The sequence below is a fragment of the Monosiga brevicollis genome, genomic scaffold (assembly GCF_000002865.3).
Source record: "Monosiga brevicollis MX1 MONBRscaffold_13 genomic scaffold, whole genome shotgun sequence".
NCBI classification, from domain to species: Eukaryota; class Choanoflagellata; order Craspedida; family Salpingoecidae; genus Monosiga; species Monosiga brevicollis.
This window is the reverse complement of record NW_001865050.1, coordinates 687,937-707,882: the sequence shown is the minus strand read 5'-3', so window position 1 is coordinate 707,882 and position 19,946 is coordinate 687,937. Positions and strand designations below refer to the sequence as shown.

Below are 19,946 nucleotides of genomic sequence, written 5' to 3'. Positions count from 1 at the left end.
TGGTCGTGGTGCCCATGCCTTACTCCTGCAGTCTCTTCCGACGCTTACGCAGTGGCTGCAGTGGCTTGATGTTGAGGCACCACTACCATGACGAGCCGTCAAAGCCGTCAAGGCACGAATGTCAAGGCACTCGTCGGGTCATACTTGACCAAGGACAAAAGGCAGATGACAAGGGCCGACCACAGACACCACCGGGTCGGTCATGGGTTGACCAGGGACTGCCCAGCAACGGGCGGACATGTTACGGGCTCCACAGCGGACACAACTTGTTTTTGAAATGTGAAAAAGAGGTCAAAAGGTCTGCTGGACGTGGGGGCAGTCCTGCAGTCCTGCCCGGGCGCTCCGTTCTGCCCTGGCCTCGTATGGCTGAGGACTATGGCTGAGGATCACGGCAGCTTGTCCAACAGCTTGGCGTGTTGGCCGACACGTTTGCCTTTTCTGCTTCGATCGCAACAGGACACGCGAAGATTCGTGTTGTCGACCCGGTGCTGGAGACCAGCGACCACTGGACTCCAAAGGCCAACAGCGGGGTCCGGCTGGCTTGAATGCGTCTGCTAGGGCAGTCGCTGCATGTCAAGGGACTCTGGTCGCAAACGGACAGCATTGAGTCAGAGGGAAGGAAGTTCTCGGCGCAGCAGTCAAATTGCGGTTTAGCAGCCGCAAAGGCGATGTAGGACAAGTCTTCGAGTTCTTGCCCCTGAGGGCGAGGTGGATGGTGCAGTGGGTTGCTCCTGCTCGAGTGACCCGTTTTAAAGTGCTCTGTCACGCCGTCAGTCATCTACTCGATAGTACTCCTCCTTCCAGTCACCACGAAAGCAACCCTGACTTCTTTCCTTCTTCAACCCGTAAGATTATGGCAGCACGGCGAGCCTGTTCATCGCTGCCACTCGTTGGAGGCGTGTGCAAACCACTCTAGTTCAAGGAAGCGTCACTGCAGAAGGGGAGGCTAGTTCTGCTCTTGCCCTTTCGTTTGTTGTTGCCGCCCTTGACTCTGTGTCGACCAGGTTTAGTGGCTGCCACGGCTCGAGATGTGAGCCCCCCGCTTCACGGAGTGGCATTTTACTTGGGTGACTGTCTCTTGGACCTTGGCCAGCTTGAGTCTCAACTGCACGCCTCGCGCTGTACTTTGGCATTGTCCTACCCAACGGCAAACCCAGTTGCAAGCATGGCCTCCTTCACCCCTCTCGTGGTCGTTCTGGCCCTCGTGGCTTTGTCGGCTGCTCAGGTCACCACGCGGGCTCCCGTTGTCACCACTACCACCACCACACGTGCTCCCGTGGTGACTACCAACAATGATCGCGGTGATGATGACTTGGACGACTTTGACAACTTTCAGCTGGCACCATTCCAGGATGATGTGGTAGGCGCCAGACTGTCACAATAGCTGGAATTGATGCGCAGGCAGCGTGAGAACCGATTGCACCTCACTCGATAACTCTGTACCTAGAACGCCAACGGCAAGGGGTTCAAGCTCAAGGCACGCAATAGTGGCTACACGCTGGCGGCTGGCTTTTCAAGCGGCTTTCGCCTCGAGAGCGTCGGTATGTAGGCAGCGAGCGCGCTCGACAGCAAGCCTGCTGGTCAACTCTCTATCCATCAACCCGGCACCTGACAGCGCGATGCATTGTTACTTATGCTTTTATTTTTTTTTTTTTTTTTTTTTTCCGTCAGCTGGTCGGTGCCGGTGCCAAGTTGCAGTCGAGTGCACCGATGAGGACAACTTGACCTGCCTTCGGGCCATTCCCTGTGAGTCTGACGACAACTCGTGCGTCAAGTTTAAAAAGTGTGACGAGGATGACGACAACGATAATGATGCCAAGGTGCGGGTGACGCCTGTCGCCGCCTGTCTTGCTTGGGTCGAGCTCACAGTTGGAGACACCACCTTGCTACGTCGTAGTTTAAGTTTTTCGCCGTGTGTAACGGACGTGGCGGCAGCGAGCTCAAGAAGAAGGACAAAAAGCGTATTTACAAGGCACTGTCCAAGGTTATTCGCAAATGTGACCGCATTGACGAGGTAAGCCCCTGCGTATTTCTCTGAATTGCTGGCTGGGTTTGGTGCTTGGCTTGGTCCCGTAATTCAACCTCGGCAACTGTTCTCATTGCCGCACTTATGGTCTTCTGGTGATCTGCAGCCTTGCCGTATTGCGGCGGGCGACCGCAAGGACCTCAACTTTGACGATTCAGATCCCGATGACACGGGTCTCGAGGCCTACTCCGTCAAGGTCAAGGTAGTGTCGCGCTCGGACAAGAAGGATCTCAAGCGGTGCTTTGATGAAGTGGACCCAGACGTCTTGGAAAAGAAAAGCTGCTCCATTCGTTTGTCTCCCGAGCTCTTGCCGGGCGTGGGTACCACCAGCACGTCAACCACAAGCACCTCGACAACCTCGACCTCGACAACCTCGACCTCGACAACCTCGACCTCGACAACGAGCACAACGACCACCTCAACGACTTCAACCTCAACAACCTCAACTACCTCAACCTCGACAACCACCACCTCGACGACAACAACGACCACGACTTCGACCACCACAACTTCTACCACCACGACTTCTACCACGACCACCACCTCGACCACCACCACATCAACGACAACAACTACAATGATGCCCGGCTGGTACCTGGCGATGCCGTTGCAATCGTGTTCCGATGTGTGCGGGACGGTCGGCCAGACCTGCCAAACAGGACCTCTTGCAGACCTCGACACAGGTGCTGAGCTGACATTTGTGTACCAAAGCCAGCTCGGCGCGCCGTTTGGGATCTGTGACGATGTGCTCGGTTATTCGGCCATTTTCAGCCCCTTTGTGACGCCAGAGACAAACGAACTGATCTGTTACTATTCCGAGGAGACCCAGGAGCCAGATTGCGATGCCACCTTTGGCGATGACGACGAGAATGTCCACCGCATCTGCTGCTGCGCTGCCGACCCGTCTGCCTGCCCCCTCAGCGCCGATGACGTTGAGGATGATGGCGACAATGGCAGCGACAATGGCAGCGATGATGGCAACGATGATGGCAACGATGATGGCGACGATGATGGCGACGATGACGGCGAAAACTAGGGGGCGACTGGGTCAAACGCACAAGCTCGCAGCTGTTGAGAGCCTGGTGAGATCAATCATCGTCCTTGTGATCCTCGTGCTTTGTGATACATCTTTCTGTGCAGTCTACCGAGGCCCAGCCTCAATCAGCGCGCCGTGCGCCCGTACCGTCCCTCGATTCAGTGCTTCATGTTCTTTTTCCTTTGTCATCTGTGTGCCTCTGTGTGCCACAGAGTTGCGTGTCCTGTGCCTCCACACGTTGCGCTTGAACGAGTCGAAAAGCGACAATTGAGAGCACGAGTGTTTAGTTCTGCCAGCATGATTCTTCCTCTTTGTCCACTGCCAATTCACATGGTAGTCTCTTGCAATCAGGCCATGTGTGGCAAGCATCAAGATGACAACCTGCTTACCCACCCCTGCACAGCCTGCCACTCCCCGTCGCCCCAAGACATGCATGCACACTTTTTTCGGGTGCAAGATCACCACCACGTCCTCTTCTGTAAATCCGATGTGCATGCATGCTTGCTTATCAAAAGAGAAAGAGAGAGAGAGAGTGTGTGTGTGTCTGTGTGAGTGCGATCCAAGGTAAAGGTTGCTGGCTGTCTCTGCGGTTGCGCGGCAGAATTGTTGGTTGTCCGAGCGCTGGGTTGCCGGGGGTCACCACCTGTGTGCCGCTACACACCTTCTGCGCCGATGATGGGAGCCTTTGTCCTCGTCGTCATCTTTTGACTACTTTGCACGTTGTGCAGTTCTTGTTGCAACACCCTCTTCTCTTCCACCCACCGCTTGTACCTGGGTGTTGGGCCGAGGTACACGCGTGCGTGTAGGGGGAGCATACAATGGACAGCTCGCAAGGGTCACGGCGAAACCGTCCACACAAGCACAATGACGCCACCCATGGCAGCCACCATATTCCTGCGTCCATGGAAACGCCACATACAGAGTGCATGTCTCGCAATCGCCCGACGGGATGACATGGTACTGCGTTGGCTCACCAGCTGCATCACGTGGGGCCAAGCGCGAGACCACCACGAGTTGGCAATATCGTCCTAGGCGCCATCACCCCCTCGACCATTCGGTGGCTTCTCTGTTCCCGAGGTCGCCTAGGCGACCCAGACCTTTTCCGCCAAGCTTAACATCCATGGGTCCCGTCCACTAGAAGAGGCGATCCGGTGGAAATTGTCACGCACGGCGATCAAACTGCTAGTTATTCACCAGCTGATGCGTTGCCACGAGTGCCATTTTTGCTCCCGGTGTCTTTGCTAGTGGTGCCCTGCCCCTCCTTTTCACCGCAAGCATGGCACACAGCAGCCTCCGATTCCTGGCCTGTGCCTTTGTGCTCCTCGCAGCCATGGCCGCCGCCAACCACACCACGCGTCGTCCTGCTACCACGCGTAGCCCAGTCACGACAACCCCCGATCAGCTTGGCGACTTTTACTATGACTCCGAGCGTTTGATTGCTCTTGAGGTACGCTGCCCTTTTCACCTCTTTTTCCTGTTGAATGGATCCAGTGCAGCCTGATGATTGCCCAAAGCCAGCCCAGTGCAAGTGCCCCCCCCGGCTATTGCTGATTTCCTTGTGCCCTGTTGTGCACTGTAGAACAACAATGGTGAAGGCATCAAGGCCAAGAATGCCAAGCAGGGTTACATGCTCGTCCCCGGGTTTTCCAGCGGTGTCACGTTTGGTTCCGTTTGTGCGTCTCGTCTCCCTGACCTCTTTCCCTATCACACATGCCTCAGGAGCGTCGGCATCCGTGCTCTCATCGTCTGTGCACTTGTCCTTTCAATCTCCACTTTAGCTGGCCGTTGTGACTGCACCACCCTAGTGCCTTGCACCGATCCCGAAGGCAAGATGTGCTATCGAGCGCGCACGTGCTTTGATGATGAGACCCAGTCCTGCCTGCGCTTCAAGCCTTGTGACAAGGGAGACGATGACAAACTCAAGAAGAAGGTCAGTCACCCGTCAGTCCGTTAGACACCGAGTTCTGTTGGCGTTGCGGGCACCATTGTCGCCCGATCAATATTGCTTTGATCTGGGAATCTCGAGGTTCCCTCGTTGTGCTGAAGCTTTTCCTTGGATGACATGCTTTTCCCTTTCTCTAATGCGTGGCTTCTTTGCTTCTACAGTTCAAGTTTGCCGCGACATGTGGAGGTCGTGGGGGCGCCGAGCTATCCAGCAAGGACCAACGCCGAATCTACAAGGCGCTCCAGGACGTTGTTGACTCTTGCAGCCGCATTGATGAGCCTTGCCGCATCTTGCTCCGCGATGAGAACGATCTCAAGTTCGACAACGACATGACCGGTCGCGATCGCTTCGAAGTCAAGGTTGAAGTGCGCTCTAAGAAGGTACGCAAGTGCCCCGGTATTAGGATCCCCACATTACCCAACCTTGATAGCCGCCCTCACAAAATCTGTCGTCACTACTCCTGCTCATAGGATGCCAAAAAGTTGAAAAAGTGCTTGAAAAAGGCTGATGCTGACCTTTTGGAGCTACGAGACTGTTCCATTCGTCTCAAGGCAAACCAGCTGCCCCTGCCCGTCACTTCCTCATCCACCTCCACCTCATCCTCCTCGTCGACCTCGACCTCCACTTCCACCTCCACCTCCACTTCCACTTCCACTTCCACTTCCAGCTCTAGCTCTAGCTCTAGCTCGAGCAGCACCTCCACCTCGACGTCCACCTCTAGCTCTAGCTCTAGCTCGAGCAGCACCTCCACCTCGACTTCCACTTCCACTTCGACTTCGACTTCCACTTCTAGCTCTAGCAGCACCTCCACCTCCACCTCCACCTCGACTTCCACTTCCACTTCAAGCTCTAGCTCTAGCAGTACTTCCACTTCCAGCTCCACTTCCACTTCCACTTCCAGCTCCAGCTCTAGCTCTAGCAGCACCTCCACCTCGACTTCCACTTCCACTTCCACTTCCACTTCCACTTCCACTTCCACTTCCACTTCCACTTCCACTTCCACTTCCAGCTCTAGCTCTAGCTCTAGCTCCAGCAGCACCTCCACCTCCACTTCCACTTCCACTTCCACTTCCACTTCCACTTCCACTTCCACTTCCACTTCCACTTCCACTTCCACTTCCACTTCCACTTCCACCTCCACTTCCACTTCCACTTCCACTTCCACTTCCACTTCCACTTCCACTTCCACTTCCACTTCCACTTCCACTTCCAGCTCTAGCTCTAGCTCTAGCTCCAGCAGCACCTCAACCTCCACCTCCACCTCCACCTCGACTTCCAGCTCTAGCTCTAGCTCTAGCTCGAGCAGCACCTCCACCTCGACGTCCACCTCTAGCTCTAGCTCTAGCTCGAGCAGCACCTCCACCTCGACTTCCACTTCCACTTCGACTTCGACTTCCACTTCTAGCTCTAGCAGCACCTCCACCTCCACCTCCACCTCGACTTCCACTTCCACTTCAAGCTCTAGCTCTAGCAGTACTTCCACTTCCAGCTCCACCACTTCGACCTCGACCTCGACTTCGACCTCGACCTCGACTTCGACCTCGACCTCGACTTCGACCTCGACCTCGACCTCAACTTCGACCTCGACCTCAACTTCGACCTCGACCTCGACTTCCACCTCGACCTCGACTTCCACCTCAACTTCCACCTCTACCTCCACCTCCACCTCGACTTCCACTTCCACCTCCACTTCCACTGCGTCCGATCCCGGATGGTTCGCTGGCCAGGAGGGTGAATCCTGTCAAGAAGTCTGTGATCAAGAGAACCTGCCTTGTCTCGAGGCTCGTCTGGCTGAGGTTGACACGGTCATGGAGTTTACCTACGTCTACGTAATTGAATTGGGAGCCCCCTTTGGAGCTTGCAGCAGTACCCCGTCTGCCGTCGGTGGTCGTAACACCCCTCGTTTTGTGACTGGCTCAAACAGCTGTGAGTTCTACGATGGCGGTCCATCTGTGCCGACCTGCGCCAAGGAAGCCGTTGGTACTGCACAGCGACGTCTATGCTGCTGCGCCAGCACCTCGGGCGAGTGCCCCATTGGTGCCTAAGTCACCACAAAGCATAGCGCTTTCTCGAGGTCTCCGATCTTCTCTGCCGTGAAATGCTTTCCCCGCTTGTGTGCTATGATGCATGTTTTGTGATTTTTTTTCTTTTGGCTCCCTTCGTTACGCGCTCAGGCTTGGTGCTTTCCTTTTGACCATGCCTCGCTTCTTTGAAGCCCTTGGCGCTTGTGTCTCAGTCACATTATTCCCCCGTGTGTTCTTGTTTATTGCGATTCTTCTTCATTTGTGAATGCCCCTCGAAATCCCCATCAGAAACTGTGCAGAGCTTGATTTCGGGGCAGATCTGGTCCATTGTATTCAGCATGCGCGCCTGCAAGCGACGTGTTCTTCATGCTTTGTCAACACCGTGCCTTTATTGCGTGGCTGCGCTGCTGGACACAATCGAGACGATAGATCATCGAGACAAAGCCGTGGGCAAGAGTCTGAAATGTGCATGAATTACTTTCAAAAAAGCATTGGGCCTAGTAAACTAGTTTTCAAGACAGGCAGGGCAGAGCCCAAGAGCCAAATGGCAGCCATGGGTTCACCAAGATTGCATGATGCTTGAAGTAGAGTTATCCAACCAGGTTTGGAGGGGCTATGGACGAACGAAAAAAGACATGACATGAGAAGCGATCGCCGTGTCTAGCAGGCTTCTGGCCCCACATGACTGAATGGTATCGAGTAGCATCGAAAGGACTATCTAACCCACCTCCAAGGGGCTGGGAATAGGATCTTCTGTGGACGGATTGGTCTCAGTGCTGGCTGCGGCGGGGCTGAGGCGCGCCTTTGCCTCGGCCAATCGGCGCTTGTCATGATCCAGCTTGACTTTGTAATATTCAAAGGATCGCAGCAGTGGTTGGCGTGGCAGGCTGGCAGACTCCCACCGACAGTACATGGCCGACCACAGCTCAAAGTGCTGTGGTGCAAGTGATGGGTTGAGGACGCCACCCTCAGGATCTTGCGAAGCGTCGTAAAATGGGTTGATAAACTCGCTTTTGCTACACGTGCAAGAGACGAGGCCAAGGTGACATTGAATCGTTGTTAAAGAGAAGCAAGGGCACCGCTTTGGCCGTGAGTTGAAGAACTGGTGCGTACCGCGAGTAGAGGTAGCTCCAAGCGGACTGTGTGCGTTCATGCAATTTGGCATCACGGCGAGCCTGTTCGCAATTACCCAGGAAGGTGCCAAACTAAATGGTAACGTCAAGCCAATGGGCAGATTGTGTCAGTGCGAGTGGGCTGGACAATGACCCGCATGAAGGGTAGACGCGGCTCAAGCACGTACGTACCTTGCACGAATGTAAGCAATCGTGCATGGCAATGAGGAAAGACTCGTTGAACTCAAAGGCCAATGGGAATTGCCGTTGCAAGCACCAGGTGCATTCGAGAAGTTGAAGAAAAATGGGCGAGACCTCCTACAGAGAAGGACGTGTGGCGAAGCGGGCAAAAAGTGAACGGGCGACAAATGGCACTGCAGGACGACGTTTGCGTCACAGCTGCCTGGACATACGCGGCCGCTGCCCTTGAGAAAGCCATTGCGATCAAGAAATTTGTGGCCAAAGGACAGCCATTCCTTTTCAATCAAAACAATGTACCCCTCGATGGTGCGGTAGTAGGGGTCCAGCATCAGGCCGGCCAGGGAGCAAGTTTGGGCTGTGCGGTCCCAACCGTCACTAACACACGAAAGATGGCCTTGCCGTTAGTTATCGTGATCAAAGTCGACATGTAATCACCAGCAGTACCAGCAGCAGCACACGATCAAAAGGTTGCTTTGAGCACGCCTTTGGTTGTGCAACCGGAGGCATGGATTCGTGGCCAGGGACATGCGAGTGATCACCTGCAGTGCACCAGGACCGAGTGGCCATCTTGAATGTAGCGAGTGATCACCATGGTTGTCTTCAGCACGGCCTGGATATGCTTAAGCCACGCGCATTCCTGGATGCCTATTTGGTGGTCATGGCAAGGTGAGTTTCTCTTGCTTGCTGGCATATAGAACGCGGATGCCAAGCGAAATGCAAACAGCTGCATGCACCAAAACGCGGCAGGGGGGCGCACCCTTGAGATACTTGGACATGGAGATGGTCGGGTCTTGCACAACTACGGGACAGCAAGTCGAGCGAGCCAAGGTGGGCTTGCGCGAGCCAAGGTGGGTGGTGCATGCGAGGGCATCTCTTGACTGTTGTCGTGACCGACCTTTGACAAGCGCGTTGAGGCTGCCACGCATGGTATGGATGTTTTCAATGCCTGCGGGATAAAGCAAATGAGAGCTTGATACTTTGTGAGAGCAAGCAGCTTGAGTTTGCACACGGACCGTGGAACTCTAGGCGACAGTTTGTGTAGCCTTCCATGTTTTCAAAGCCTTTGCCAGCGGCTTTATTGGCCATGGCATTCATCTGTACGGGTGGGGCGCCATGAAGACTAGGTGAGCGTGCATCAAGGACCATGCTGTATATCAGCAGGCACACGTGTTGATTGGAGTTGGGGGTGATTAGGTCCTGGGCCGTACCCGAGGGCGGGTGTCGACGATGATGAGGGGCAATTCGCTGTGAGGGTTGCAAAGTCGAATAAACTCGAGAAGTGCTTCGTCGTCTTCGGAGCGCTTGGCTTGCACGCCGGTCAGTGGTTGCGCACAGCGGCAGATGGCCGCCTGTATATGTGTGTGGGTGCGCGCAGTGATCAACGCATGAGCCTGGTCGGACATGGTCGGAAGAGGGGAAAAATAAGGAGTCTGGTACAACTGTAAGAGAAAGAGGTCAACACTGACTTGATTGCGCTGAAAGAGATAGCTGAGGACTGGCAGGCGCTGCTTGCTGCGAAACTTGGCACTGGCAAAGGCTTGCTCCATTGTCACGGAGCTTGGGAGGTAGAGCGTCCGTCCGTATGTCGGGCAGAGCTACGTCATGACACCGGGGGCGGCCGGTGAACACGTACACCTGATCAACGGCAAATCGAGAATGGCCTTCACCTTACGTTGTAAGTATTGTTGTAATCTACTTGCTGCCACTGAGGGTTGGGTACACCCATGCGTCCGTATTCGGCCATGGGCGAGTAGAGCGCCCAGCCGTCGACATCCGAATCAATCTTGCGCTGGGGGCGAAAGGCGTCCAATTGCTCCAAATCCTCTGGTGGCGTCCGAAAAGCAAGGTGGATCAACATGCCGATCAACAATGCCGTAATCGGTTTTGTGGTGCCCATGCATGTGTGAGACTGGCGTTCAAGGATAAGTGGAAAACCGGCCAACCACTCACCAGGGAGGCTCAATTCTTGAAGGCGGTCGTGGGCGCGGAGGCAGTCGTCTTCCGAGGTCATCTGGAACTCGATCTTGCGAAAATTCTTGCAGAAGATGTTGAGGATCCAAGTAGGGCCAAGCTTGACCATGTCCACCGTCTGAATGATCATGTACTCAATCTGGCACATGGCACGCAATTCGTATCGAGGGACAAACGAGGATGAGAACGGTTCAAGCCACTGCAAGGCTCGTTGTCATGTCCTCTTGAGTCAGATTGGCGGGGGTGGTGTGGAGGTGTCAAGACTGACCCACTGCTCTGTTCCGGAGGCAGCATCGTGGAAGAGCATGACGGCATGTTGAAACTTGAGCACGCCCGTGGCTACGGTCCGGTTGTTCTGGCGCAGGGACACGTTGTTAATCTAACACAATCAGGCAGGTGAATCATTCGGGGCGGATGAGCTGCCACCCAATGTCAAGCCAGAGCGTGCTCAGGCAGGCAGGCGATCGCGCTCATCCTCCCTCTCTCAGAGCGCGCGCGAGGGCCTCCTCCACAAAGCGACCCAGTCTCACTGGCCAATGCACTGCACAAAGGCGCCGACACAAAGCCAATTCCCAAGCCGCAAACACGGACGAACACGGAACCAGACCTTGATCGGTTCGATCTCGTCCATGATGCCGCGCTCACACAGCTCGGCGTCGTCCGTTCGTGACACTGCCTCTCTCTCTCTCTCTCTCTCTCTCAAATCTCTCGCTCAAATCTCTCGCTGTGTATGTGTGTGTGTGTGTGTGTGTCTCTCTCTCTCTCAAATCTCTCTCTCTCTCTCTCTCTCTCTCATGCCGCGCCGGAGGTGTATTTTCATAACACCTCTGTAAAATGACATTGACAACGATCGTCTAAAAGTAGCCCTTCAGAAGTTGGTATTTTTAGGTCAAGAGCAGCATCGCACACGTAGCGTTGGAGCGGTTGGCGAAAGCCGCACAAACCGTCACTCGTTCTGCAAAATCTTGGCTAGTGTGACTATTACCATCTGCACAAACGCTCTTTTGTGCAGCATAAAGGCGGTGCTCAGGTGGATGTTGCAGGGCCGGTTACGCCTCCTGCTCTCCTGCGGACAGACCCGGACGACCCGCGGGTGGTTGGTCCAATGGCAGCGCCGGACGTGCCTGCTTGATGGCGGTGCAGGAGCCGGGCTGGCATTCATAACATTCAGCCTGGATTTACTGAGCAAGGTGCGGTTTCCATGCTTTGTAGGTGTCGATGGGTGCTGGGCGTTCAGTCAAGACGATGATGATGAGCACGCCGGTAAGTGAGCGAGTTGAGGTCGAATGGCCAAATTTGGGTCAAGCCTGCGCGTGTGTGTGGACGCGAGTCATCGGCATGGTTGCAGTTTCTTGTCCTGGCCGACGTCGCGCAGTCCAGCTCGCTGAACCAAATCATGCAGACTTGGAACTCGCGTCATCCTCACTCCCCTTGTCAGGACCTGTTCCGACATCATCTCGCCGCACATCGCATACGAATTTAGCCTTTTCGAACCTCTCAAAGGACACGACCCGGCTCGGCCAGCCCTGCTCGGCCCGGCCCGGCCCGGCCCGGTACCTCATTCCAGCCAGCCTTCATCATGGACTCCCAAAAGACGTTGTCTGGTGTGTTGACCTTCAAGTTGCGTTGCTGACTTGCTGCTGACCCGTGCATGCCTCTGGCCTCCGAGTGCTCATTTCAGCTCGTCCGTGGATGGTAGCCATGGCATGGGCACAACACCCCCTCCTGGCGCGTGCCAAGCAACGGACGCTGGCGCAGTCACCACCCCACCTACCCCCAGAACCCCAGGTGCCAATGCTGCTCCGCCCACCACCTCCGCCTCGCTGCACGCTACACTGCGCTTTGTTCCATGACGCCTCTTTTTGTCTTGCCGGTGCATTACACAATAGGAGGGCAATACCGAGTACAAGCTCAAGCTGGTGAATGTGACCTCGCAACGCCTTACGCATCTCATCACTCAGATGCGGTGGCGCCTGGCGGAGGGCGATGGCGAATGCGTCTACCAGGTCTGGTGGCGTCCAACCACTTGTGGCTGCTCGATGATGCATCAGACCTCCAGCTCTCAGCTCCGTTCAATGCTTTACTTATGCTGGCTCATGTCCCACCACCAGATTGGCGTGGCTGACGATGGCACCGTTCAGGGACTGCAAGAGCACGATCTAGCCGCGTCTCTGGAGACGCTGGCCTTGATGGCCGAAAAGGCCGGGGCGCACATTACGACTATTCACAGCCGTCTCTCCTTTGATGGCTCTGGCATGGTGGCCGAAGTTCATCTGCGGCGTGTTCGCGAGGAGCAGCATTTCCTTGACGTGCGCTTGGCCCTCGTTGGTGACTCTGGCGTGGGAAAGAGTACCCTGATTGGCGTCTTGGGCTCGGGCATCTTGGAGACGGAACTAGGCGCCGCTCGTCTGAATATATTCCGCCACAACCACGAGATGTTGACCGGTCGCACGTCGTGTCTGAACACCGAAATTATCGGGTTCGACGAGCACGGTCGTCTGGTCAACCACGATGATGCCGGGACCGTTGCCACCTTGGCACAAATTTGCCAGCGTGCCACCAAACTCGTTCATCTCCGTGACTCGCCCGGTCACATCAAGTATGAAAAGACTGCCATGCGCGCCCTCGCAGACCCCTCGCTGGATTACGTTGTTCTCGTTGTCGCTGCCAACCATGGCATGACCCCTCGCGCCAAGGTACCAAGACTTGCTTCTTTGCTCTAACCCTCTGCCTCGTCATCATATGCTTCCAAATTCGCTCGTGCTTTTTTTTTTTTTTTTCGGACCTTCTTCCGTTGAGGCAAAATCGGATTCCAGTCATGCAGTCGAATGATGCTGGGCTTTTCCTCCAATCAGCCATGATAATGTTGATGGCCCTCTCACTGCTTCTTCGTCGTCTAGGAGCATCTGGCTGTGGCGTGTGCTCTCGAGTGCCGCATGATTGTGCTGGTCACAAAGATTGACCAGAGCTCCAAAGTGCAGCTTAAGGCCACCCTAACCGAGGTTTGAATGTGATGACAGATCAAGTGTTCTGCCATCCCTGTTCTATCACGAGCTCAAACACCGTTTCCCCCTCACCACGCTGCCCTCCACCGCCACTACCGGGGTGCGATCATACCGACACTGCGTAGATTGCAACAGCCATCAAGGCCCCGACTTGCAAGCGGGTCCCCTTTTTGATTCGCAATCGCGATGACGTGATGAGCGCCGCGCGCAACGGGGACACACGGTAGGCGATTACCCTTGTGCCATGCCCGGCCCTCAATGCCCCGTATCGTGCTCTCGGATGCTGCTTTGAAGTTGTGCCTGTTTCATCATTTGAGCTGCTATGACGGCTGTGTAGAAACATCATCCCCATTCTTTTACTGTCTTGTGTCACCGGCCAGAATCTGGACCACCTCAAGCATATGCTGAACATGTTGCCCACGGATAGCGGCAAACGCCACGCTCGTCAGCGTCTGGCCGATCCTCTCTGCCACGTCCAAGAGACTTTTGATGTTCCGGACACGGGCCTGGTGGTGGGTGGTGAGCTCATTCAAGGCCGTGTTCAAGTCGGGGACCTCCTCTTTTTAGGCCCCGATGACAGCGGCTGCTTTGCTCCCGTGACCGTGACGGACGTACAGCGCCACCGCACCCCTGTCAAGGCTGTCGAGGTTGGCCTCGCAAAAGCTCGCAGGCAGACGTTGCTAAACATGCTTTCAACATCCTGACTTTTATCTCACCGCTGCTTTCGCTGTGCACGGTCGGCACGTGGTTCTCGCGGGCATTGTGATCGTTGTAGGCCGGTGATGTTGCCACCTTTGCGTTGGCAGGTGTTGCCACCTCTTTGGCGCGGCGCGGCCAAGTGCTTGTGCAAGATCCGGTATCGTGGTTGTTCCTGGTTTTCCAACCGTTTTCAGCGTTCCCATTATGCATGTGCGGGTGTGTGTTTGTTCATGTTCAATAACGTGTTGATGCGGGCCCCTGCTCCTGGATAGGATCAAGTATCCGTTTGCACCAGCTTTGAGGCATCCTTGATGCTCACCAAAGCCGAGGCGTCGCTCACAGAAGGCACCGAGGTGCGGGCACGACAATCGCTGGCGGCTTTCCACATGACCTCAATGACTCACACCCATTGGGCATCCGTTCAGGTGTGCGTGTACCTGGGAAGCGTGAGGCAACATTGCCGTCTGACGCAGCTGCACGGCCCACTGGAACATGAGGAGGATACCACCACTGCCACCCTGACTTGGGTGTGTCGACCAGAGGTCGTCTTGGTACGAGTGTACACACCCACCATGCACTGTTCGCGGTTCTCCCTTGGCGTCAGCTCTCGATACGCTGATCAACGGCAGCCAGCATGCTCTCATGACGCTGGGTGGTGTGCTTGTCCATGTTAGCCTGGTGCACGCTTCGTATTTCAGAATCAAGTTTGCCGCGGCCTTGGTACCGTGTGCACCAATCAGCTCGGTTCAGGGCCGCAGTCTGATCAAGAACCTCTCGATGAGCAGGAGGACGAGAGTGAGAATGAGGCCGACAGGACCCCTCATTTGACGGTATAGGACCCAGTTTGATTTCACCTGTCAACGATCATCAATGGGTCCCGCCATCCAAATGTCGAACCTAGTCCCAGAGTGCGCTGTGCGTGCGACCATGGTCTGTGTGAAGGATATGGGCACCCTATCAAGCTGAGTACTGGAGCGTCCGAGTGGTGTTGCAGTGGTGTTGAGCGGCTATGAATTGATTCACGTGTCAATTAGATTAATTATCATGTCATGACGGCTGAAACGGCTGTAAGGCAACTTTGATCATGAAAATAAGTATATAATGTTGATGTTATCATAAAAAGGAGGCATGCTTGACAGCTGTGCCAAAGGAATGAATCAAGTCCGGAGAGATAGCACGCGAGCAGGCATGGCGGGACTACAAAGCTGCAAAACCATGTTTACAGTCACGATGAGAGGCTCGCCTCAGCGCGCTTCAGAGCCGCCTGCACCATGTCCATCAGACGCTGGCCAGCCTCACGATGCGCTCGATGCAGATTTTCGACGCTGGTGCGCAAACTCCCGTTTTGTTCCTGCCCATGCACGAGCAAGCAAACACCGATGAGATCTACGACGTGCGCCAATACCATGGCACGGCAAAAGATGCAACTGCTCTGTTGCATACCTGCCCTGTTAGGGATTGGCGACGAGCAAAGAGGCGCCGTTCGGCCTGCACAAACGCCGTGGCTGCCTCGGTCAGATCAATGTCATAGTCGCCTAGGTCGTTGAGATCCTCGCCAAGCGTGGAGCGTAGCGTACTGTTTGCCCGGGTTGCTTCCTATGTTCGAGCACAATATGAAAGAAAGAAAGGAAAAAAAAAAAAGGAAAAAAAAAAAGGAAAAAGAAGAGGAACGCGAAGACACGGAGACACGGAGAAACAGAGACAGAGACAGAGGCACAGACACACGCACAAGAACACGACAAAGCGGCAAGCCTACGAGAAGACGGATGACGCAGAGGTCAAACATGGGATGTGCATTGATGGGAGGCACGGATCGTACCCGAACCAGGACGCTCTTCTCAATGTGAAGAAAGTCAATCTCTTGTTGTTGCTTGTGAATTGTGTCCTGCAAGCGCCGCCGCTCCTCGGTCCAGGCCGAGTGGGCCACTATCTTATCCAGTTCTTCATCCGTTGCCCGAGAGTCCGATGGCGGCGACAAGGGCGGGGCTTGGGGGCTGCGGGCCGAGGCTCCCCGGCCTGGCGTGCTAGGAGTGCCCTGGCCCTGAGCTCCCCACAATTCAATTACCAAGGCATTGGTTTGCAAGTAATTCAAGAGATTTTGCGTGGCCTTGGGCAGCGTGAACTGCTTGTGATACTTGAAAACGGCCGGCTGCTTGTTGTGTACGATGCGCGTCTCACGAAACCGGGCATCCGTATAGAAGCGGAAGCGACAGAGCACGCCACGCGAGGGGTCTTCATTGAGCCAGTCCACGCGCTCGGCGTGCTTTATCTTCACCATGATATCCATTCGCCCTTCCAAGAGATCCGATGGATCCCGCACATGTTCAAAACCTTCGTTGGGCACTCCCTTTGCACTGCACAAGGCGACGTGCATTTCCAGCTCGCCCACAGTCACGCCCCGGTAGTTGCTCACGGGGAGGCGCTCTTCAATGTCAATGCCGTAGGCTAGGGGTTGCAGGAAGACGTGCGCGCTGCCCAAAAATACCTACAGCACAGACGCGCAAGAGGGGTAACGCAGGGCCCGAATTCGAAGGTCAGCCAAGGGTCCAAGTTTCATCTAAACACGTGCCAAAGGAACACAGGCGCACCGGTTCGAGCGTATCAACAAAGGGGTTGTTCTTCTCCAAGGTGGCCCGAACTGTGTCGGCGTCTCCAGCTTGGTGAGCGTTGTAAATGTCTTGCATCACGTAGAAACGCTCCTCAAACACGTCGGCTGTCCAGTGCCATGTGTGAAGCGTCTGCATATTGGTCACCTGAATCCCGACAACAACAACAACAACAAAACGGCACCAAGTGAGGGAGCAAATATCACCGGGCATGTGAATGTGCTTAGGTCGTGCACCGCGCTGGGTGCCCAACAACTCGTGATCCACATGGGATACACAGGGTACTCCTGTCCATGCTGTGCATACTGACCTGTATCATGACCTCTTTGCTGCTATCAGTCAGCGCGTGGGCCTTGCCGGCGCGCACAAACATTTCAAATTGGGTGGGCAGTCCCACTTCCACACTGATGGCTTTGGCCTGCGTGATGAGGGGTGCGGTCTGCAGAAGCGCCTGACGCAGCTGCTGTGCCTCTGGCGTCATGGAGAGGGTTGAGGGGCTGCGACCCACCAGCATATCTCCCATACCCTGGGCGGCAGCCAGCTCAAGCTGCATGTATTCATAGTCGATGGAATCCAGATTGACAGCAGCTGCCGAGTCTTGGTGACTCATGTCGTGGCCGCGCGGCTCGATGAAAACAAAGCAGTGGGTGGGACTGAAGATGATGCGATCGAGGTGGGCCAAGCGCCGACGCTGGGTCAGGAGTTGGCCGTTGACGTGAGTGGTGGCGCCAACGCTGGGATCCAGGAACACGTGCAAATCCTCTCGCACAAACATGCCGTGCTCAGCCGCAATAGTGGGTCCCTGCAGGTAAATGTTGTTGGGGTACTGAGTGGCATCGATGGCCTTGCCGACGGGTGTAGACCCGGGCAGCAGAATATGCTTGACAACGTGCGTGAGCTGAGGGTCTGGGTTGATATTGCTGAGGTGTGGGTGCTGCTCCAGGGTGGCATCGGCCTCTTGATCTGCCCCTTGCTGTTGCCACTGTTGTTGAGCCGATGCAATGCGGGTGGTCCAGGCTTGTTCGAGGTCGGCCAAATTGCGGGATACCTCGGCCTTGTCGGCGCGCAGGGCATCCGAATCGGCATCGCTCCCGGCCGCTTTGAGCATGTCCAAGAGACGCTGGTTTTCCTCCTTGAGTTCCCGGATCAGTTTGTCCGTGGGGCTTTCATTGACCACGGCCTTGCATTTGATGCGCTTGGCGCGATCAGCAAAGCGGAGCGTCGACAAGGTCTCCTCCAGGTTGAGAGGGGACGGCGAGATGTTGGCAATCATCATGGTGCGCGAGTTGCCACCCAGCGCGTTGGACAGAAGCTTGGTCAAAACCGAGTTGCGGTATGGGATCGTGGTTGCCTGATCAGCAAGGGCAGCGATAACGTTGCCTGCACACGCGCAAGAATGAGGCGTGTTTCGTGTTCAGGGGCACGGCAGCGATAGATGTGGCAGACCCCCCCTTTTTTTTTATTTTTTGACTCTTGTGTGTGTGTGTGTGTGTGTGTGTGTGTGTGTGTGTGTGTGTGTGTGTGTGTGTGTGTGTGTGTGTGTGTACGTTGGCAAGGCGACGGGTTTGGAGACAAAGGACCTACCCAAGTTGGAGAGGGATTGATTGATGGCTAGGCCTTCTTTGAAACGCTGATCGCTGGTGCCTGCCAGGTCGGTTCGCTCGCTGCCGGCAAGGTCAACCAGATGAATGTCGCTGGTTTTGGTAGTGCTTTCCCCCTTGCCATTCACCTGAGTCTGCAAGTGGATGAGCCAACAGCCGCAGGGGCATGCGTGTGAGAGCAGGAGGGGGAAGTGACGGCGGGACGGTAAGAAAAAAAAAAAGCGAGACAGGCGAATGGCGGGGCAGAGACCAGAGCTGGGCTGTCGAGCTGACAGGAGCACATGGAGAAGCCTGCCATACTGCCCGGGGGCCACGCACCTGTTTGACGTGAAGAGTGACAACCATGTGGGAGCGGCTCGAGGTCTTGTTCATGTTGGTGGCGGCTGTGGTGCGCAGTTTGGTGCCAACCTGCATGCGGGCCTGGACATCAGCATGATCATTGACGGGCACCCGGGTGAGGCCTTCGACAAAAAAGCCCTGCTTGGGGTGCTGGCGTACGCGGCACTCGTGGAGGGCGGTTGAGGAGGCGAGTAAGTCGTTGATCTGCTCGTTGTATATTTCCAGCATGCTGAGGGTTACTTGGCGTTGGACTTTGTTTGGGACTGGGGCAGCAAAGAGCGCAGCGCAAAGGCGCGGCACCAAGCCTGGGTTGGTGGGGGTGCCAATCATGGTGTAGGACTTGCCGGCTGATGTCTGGCCATAGGCCATGGCGCAAGCATTGTAGCCGGCTAGAACGTTGGTCACCAGCGTGGCACCGAGGTCTTCAAAGATATGCTGTTGGGAGGCGTATGGGCTGGAATCAGAGGCGGGAATGAGGACGCCGTCATCGCTCTCGGCAAAGTTATCATGGCTCCAATAACAGCGATCAAAGCCAAAGGGTCGGGGTCCTGCGCTCGTGTCGACCGTCGTCACGTTGTCTTGCATGGAGACGACGCAGGCGTGGGCACCAGCTAGCTCACGCGCATTAAACGGTCGAACACGCACGGCCACCTGGATGGTCTCGGCCACGGCACCGGCGCCTGCACCCATGGTGCTCGCGCCGCGGCGCGTGCCTCGAGCGCCCGCAGGCATGCTGCAACGTCCGCCAGACGTCGGCCCTCTCCACGTCGATCAAGTAAAATACCAATGCTCACACTCTGCGTCTGTCCTACACCAGCATGCACATGCTTAACACAAGCCCCGAACCAAGGTCACCGCACGCCCACGTCGTGCCAAGTGAGAGATGGCGAAGCAGGCGCCGGCGGAAAGTGCGTCTGTGTGTGTGTGTGTGTGTGTGTGTGTGTGTGTTTGGTTGTTGTTGAGGACCGTATGAGATAGTGTACTGGATATCACACTTTGTAAGAGCTCTCTCTGTGTGTGTGTGTGCCTCTCTCTGTCTCTGTCTCTCTCTCTGTCTCTCTGTCTCTCTCTGTCTCTCTCTCTGTGTCTTTGCTTCTCTCTTCTCTGGCTGTGAATCAAAGTTGTCAAAGTTGTCAAAAGAGTCTGGGGTGAATGTCGCGCAAACGCGTCTCTGTTTGTTGGTTGGAAGCGTAATCGTACCTCTAGTGCACGTTGGTTGTCCCACGATAAAGTCGCCTTTCTGGTCACCTAACCTCGCTCCCCTCTGACTCAGTTGCCGTCTCTCGCCCTCTTCTCTGACCCTGCTCTGCCTGCAACACCCGTATGTTCCCGACGCTTCCCTCCCTGACCGCATCTCAGGCTCACGGCTGCCGGACCCCGG

At 55.6% G+C, this 19,946-nt stretch overlaps 6 protein-coding genes across 6 annotated transcripts in view; 3 read left to right on the top strand and 3 right to left on the bottom strand.

Annotated features, from left to right (window-relative positions):
• Positions 1 to 1,165: 1,165 nt before the first annotated feature.
• MONBRDRAFT_26247 (uncharacterized protein) lies at positions 1,166 to 3,062 on the top strand (the record flags this gene model as incomplete). Its single annotated transcript, XM_001746671.1, has 7 exons — positions 1,166 to 1,360; positions 1,448 to 1,541; positions 1,672 to 1,820; positions 1,898 to 2,014; positions 2,133 to 2,342; positions 2,372 to 2,663; positions 2,710 to 3,062. The coding sequence occupies 7 exons, from the start codon at positions 1,166 to 1,168 to the stop codon at positions 3,060 to 3,062; spliced, it is 1,410 nt and encodes a 469-aa protein (XP_001746723.1).
• A 2,399-nt stretch (positions 3,063 to 5,461) lies between these two features.
• On the bottom strand, positions 5,462 to 10,946 carry MONBRDRAFT_26246 (uncharacterized protein; the record flags this gene model as incomplete). Its single annotated transcript, XM_001746551.1, has 13 exons — positions 5,462 to 6,702; positions 7,755 to 8,047; positions 8,145 to 8,236; positions 8,336 to 8,461; positions 8,557 to 8,699; positions 9,240 to 9,290; positions 9,358 to 9,541; positions 9,571 to 9,693; positions 9,811 to 9,939; positions 10,017 to 10,168; positions 10,295 to 10,454; positions 10,584 to 10,694; positions 10,923 to 10,946. 13 exons carry the CDS (start codon positions 10,944 to 10,946, stop codon positions 5,462 to 5,464), a joined length of 2,829 nt encoding a protein of 942 aa, XP_001746603.1.
• Positions 10,947 to 11,533: 587 nt separating this feature from the next.
• Positions 11,534 to 14,855, top strand: MONBRDRAFT_26245 (uncharacterized protein; the record flags this gene model as incomplete). Its single annotated transcript, XM_001746670.1, has 10 exons — positions 11,534 to 11,578; positions 12,205 to 12,321; positions 12,427 to 13,011; positions 13,216 to 13,317; positions 13,446 to 13,543; positions 13,658 to 13,839; positions 13,888 to 13,967; positions 14,292 to 14,372; positions 14,445 to 14,546; positions 14,694 to 14,855. 10 exons carry the CDS (start codon positions 11,534 to 11,536, stop codon positions 14,853 to 14,855), a joined length of 1,554 nt encoding a protein of 517 aa, XP_001746722.1.
• Positions 14,856 to 15,244: 389 nt separating this feature from the next.
• MONBRDRAFT_9006 (uncharacterized protein) lies at positions 15,245 to 16,244 on the bottom strand (the record flags this gene model as incomplete). Its single annotated transcript, XM_001746550.1, has 3 exons — positions 15,245 to 15,370; positions 15,463 to 15,615; positions 15,839 to 16,244. Coding segments are annotated over 3 exons (684 nt in total), but the record flags the coding sequence as incomplete, so codon positions are not given.
• A 99-nt stretch (positions 16,245 to 16,343) lies between these two features.
• On the bottom strand, positions 16,344 to 19,150 carry MONBRDRAFT_9005 (uncharacterized protein; the record flags this gene model as incomplete). The annotated part of the gene is made up of 4 exons (XM_001746549.1): positions 16,344 to 16,373; positions 17,674 to 18,005; positions 18,210 to 18,360; positions 18,545 to 19,150. The coding sequence occupies 4 exons, from the start codon at positions 19,148 to 19,150 to the stop codon at positions 16,344 to 16,346; spliced, it is 1,119 nt and encodes a 372-aa protein (XP_001746601.1).
• Positions 19,151 to 19,383: 233 nt separating this feature from the next.
• MONBRDRAFT_26242 (uncharacterized protein) overlaps positions 19,384 to 19,946 on the top strand; it is a gene marked incomplete at both ends in the record, with an annotated part of 2,363 nt that continues 1,800 nt past the window's right edge. The window contains 2 exons of the mRNA XM_001746669.1: positions 19,384 to 19,441; positions 19,529 to 19,746. Coding sequence (XP_001746721.1) covers positions 19,384 to 19,441; positions 19,529 to 19,746 — 276 coding nt within the window. The remainder of the gene's footprint in view (positions 19,442 to 19,528; positions 19,747 to 19,946) is intronic.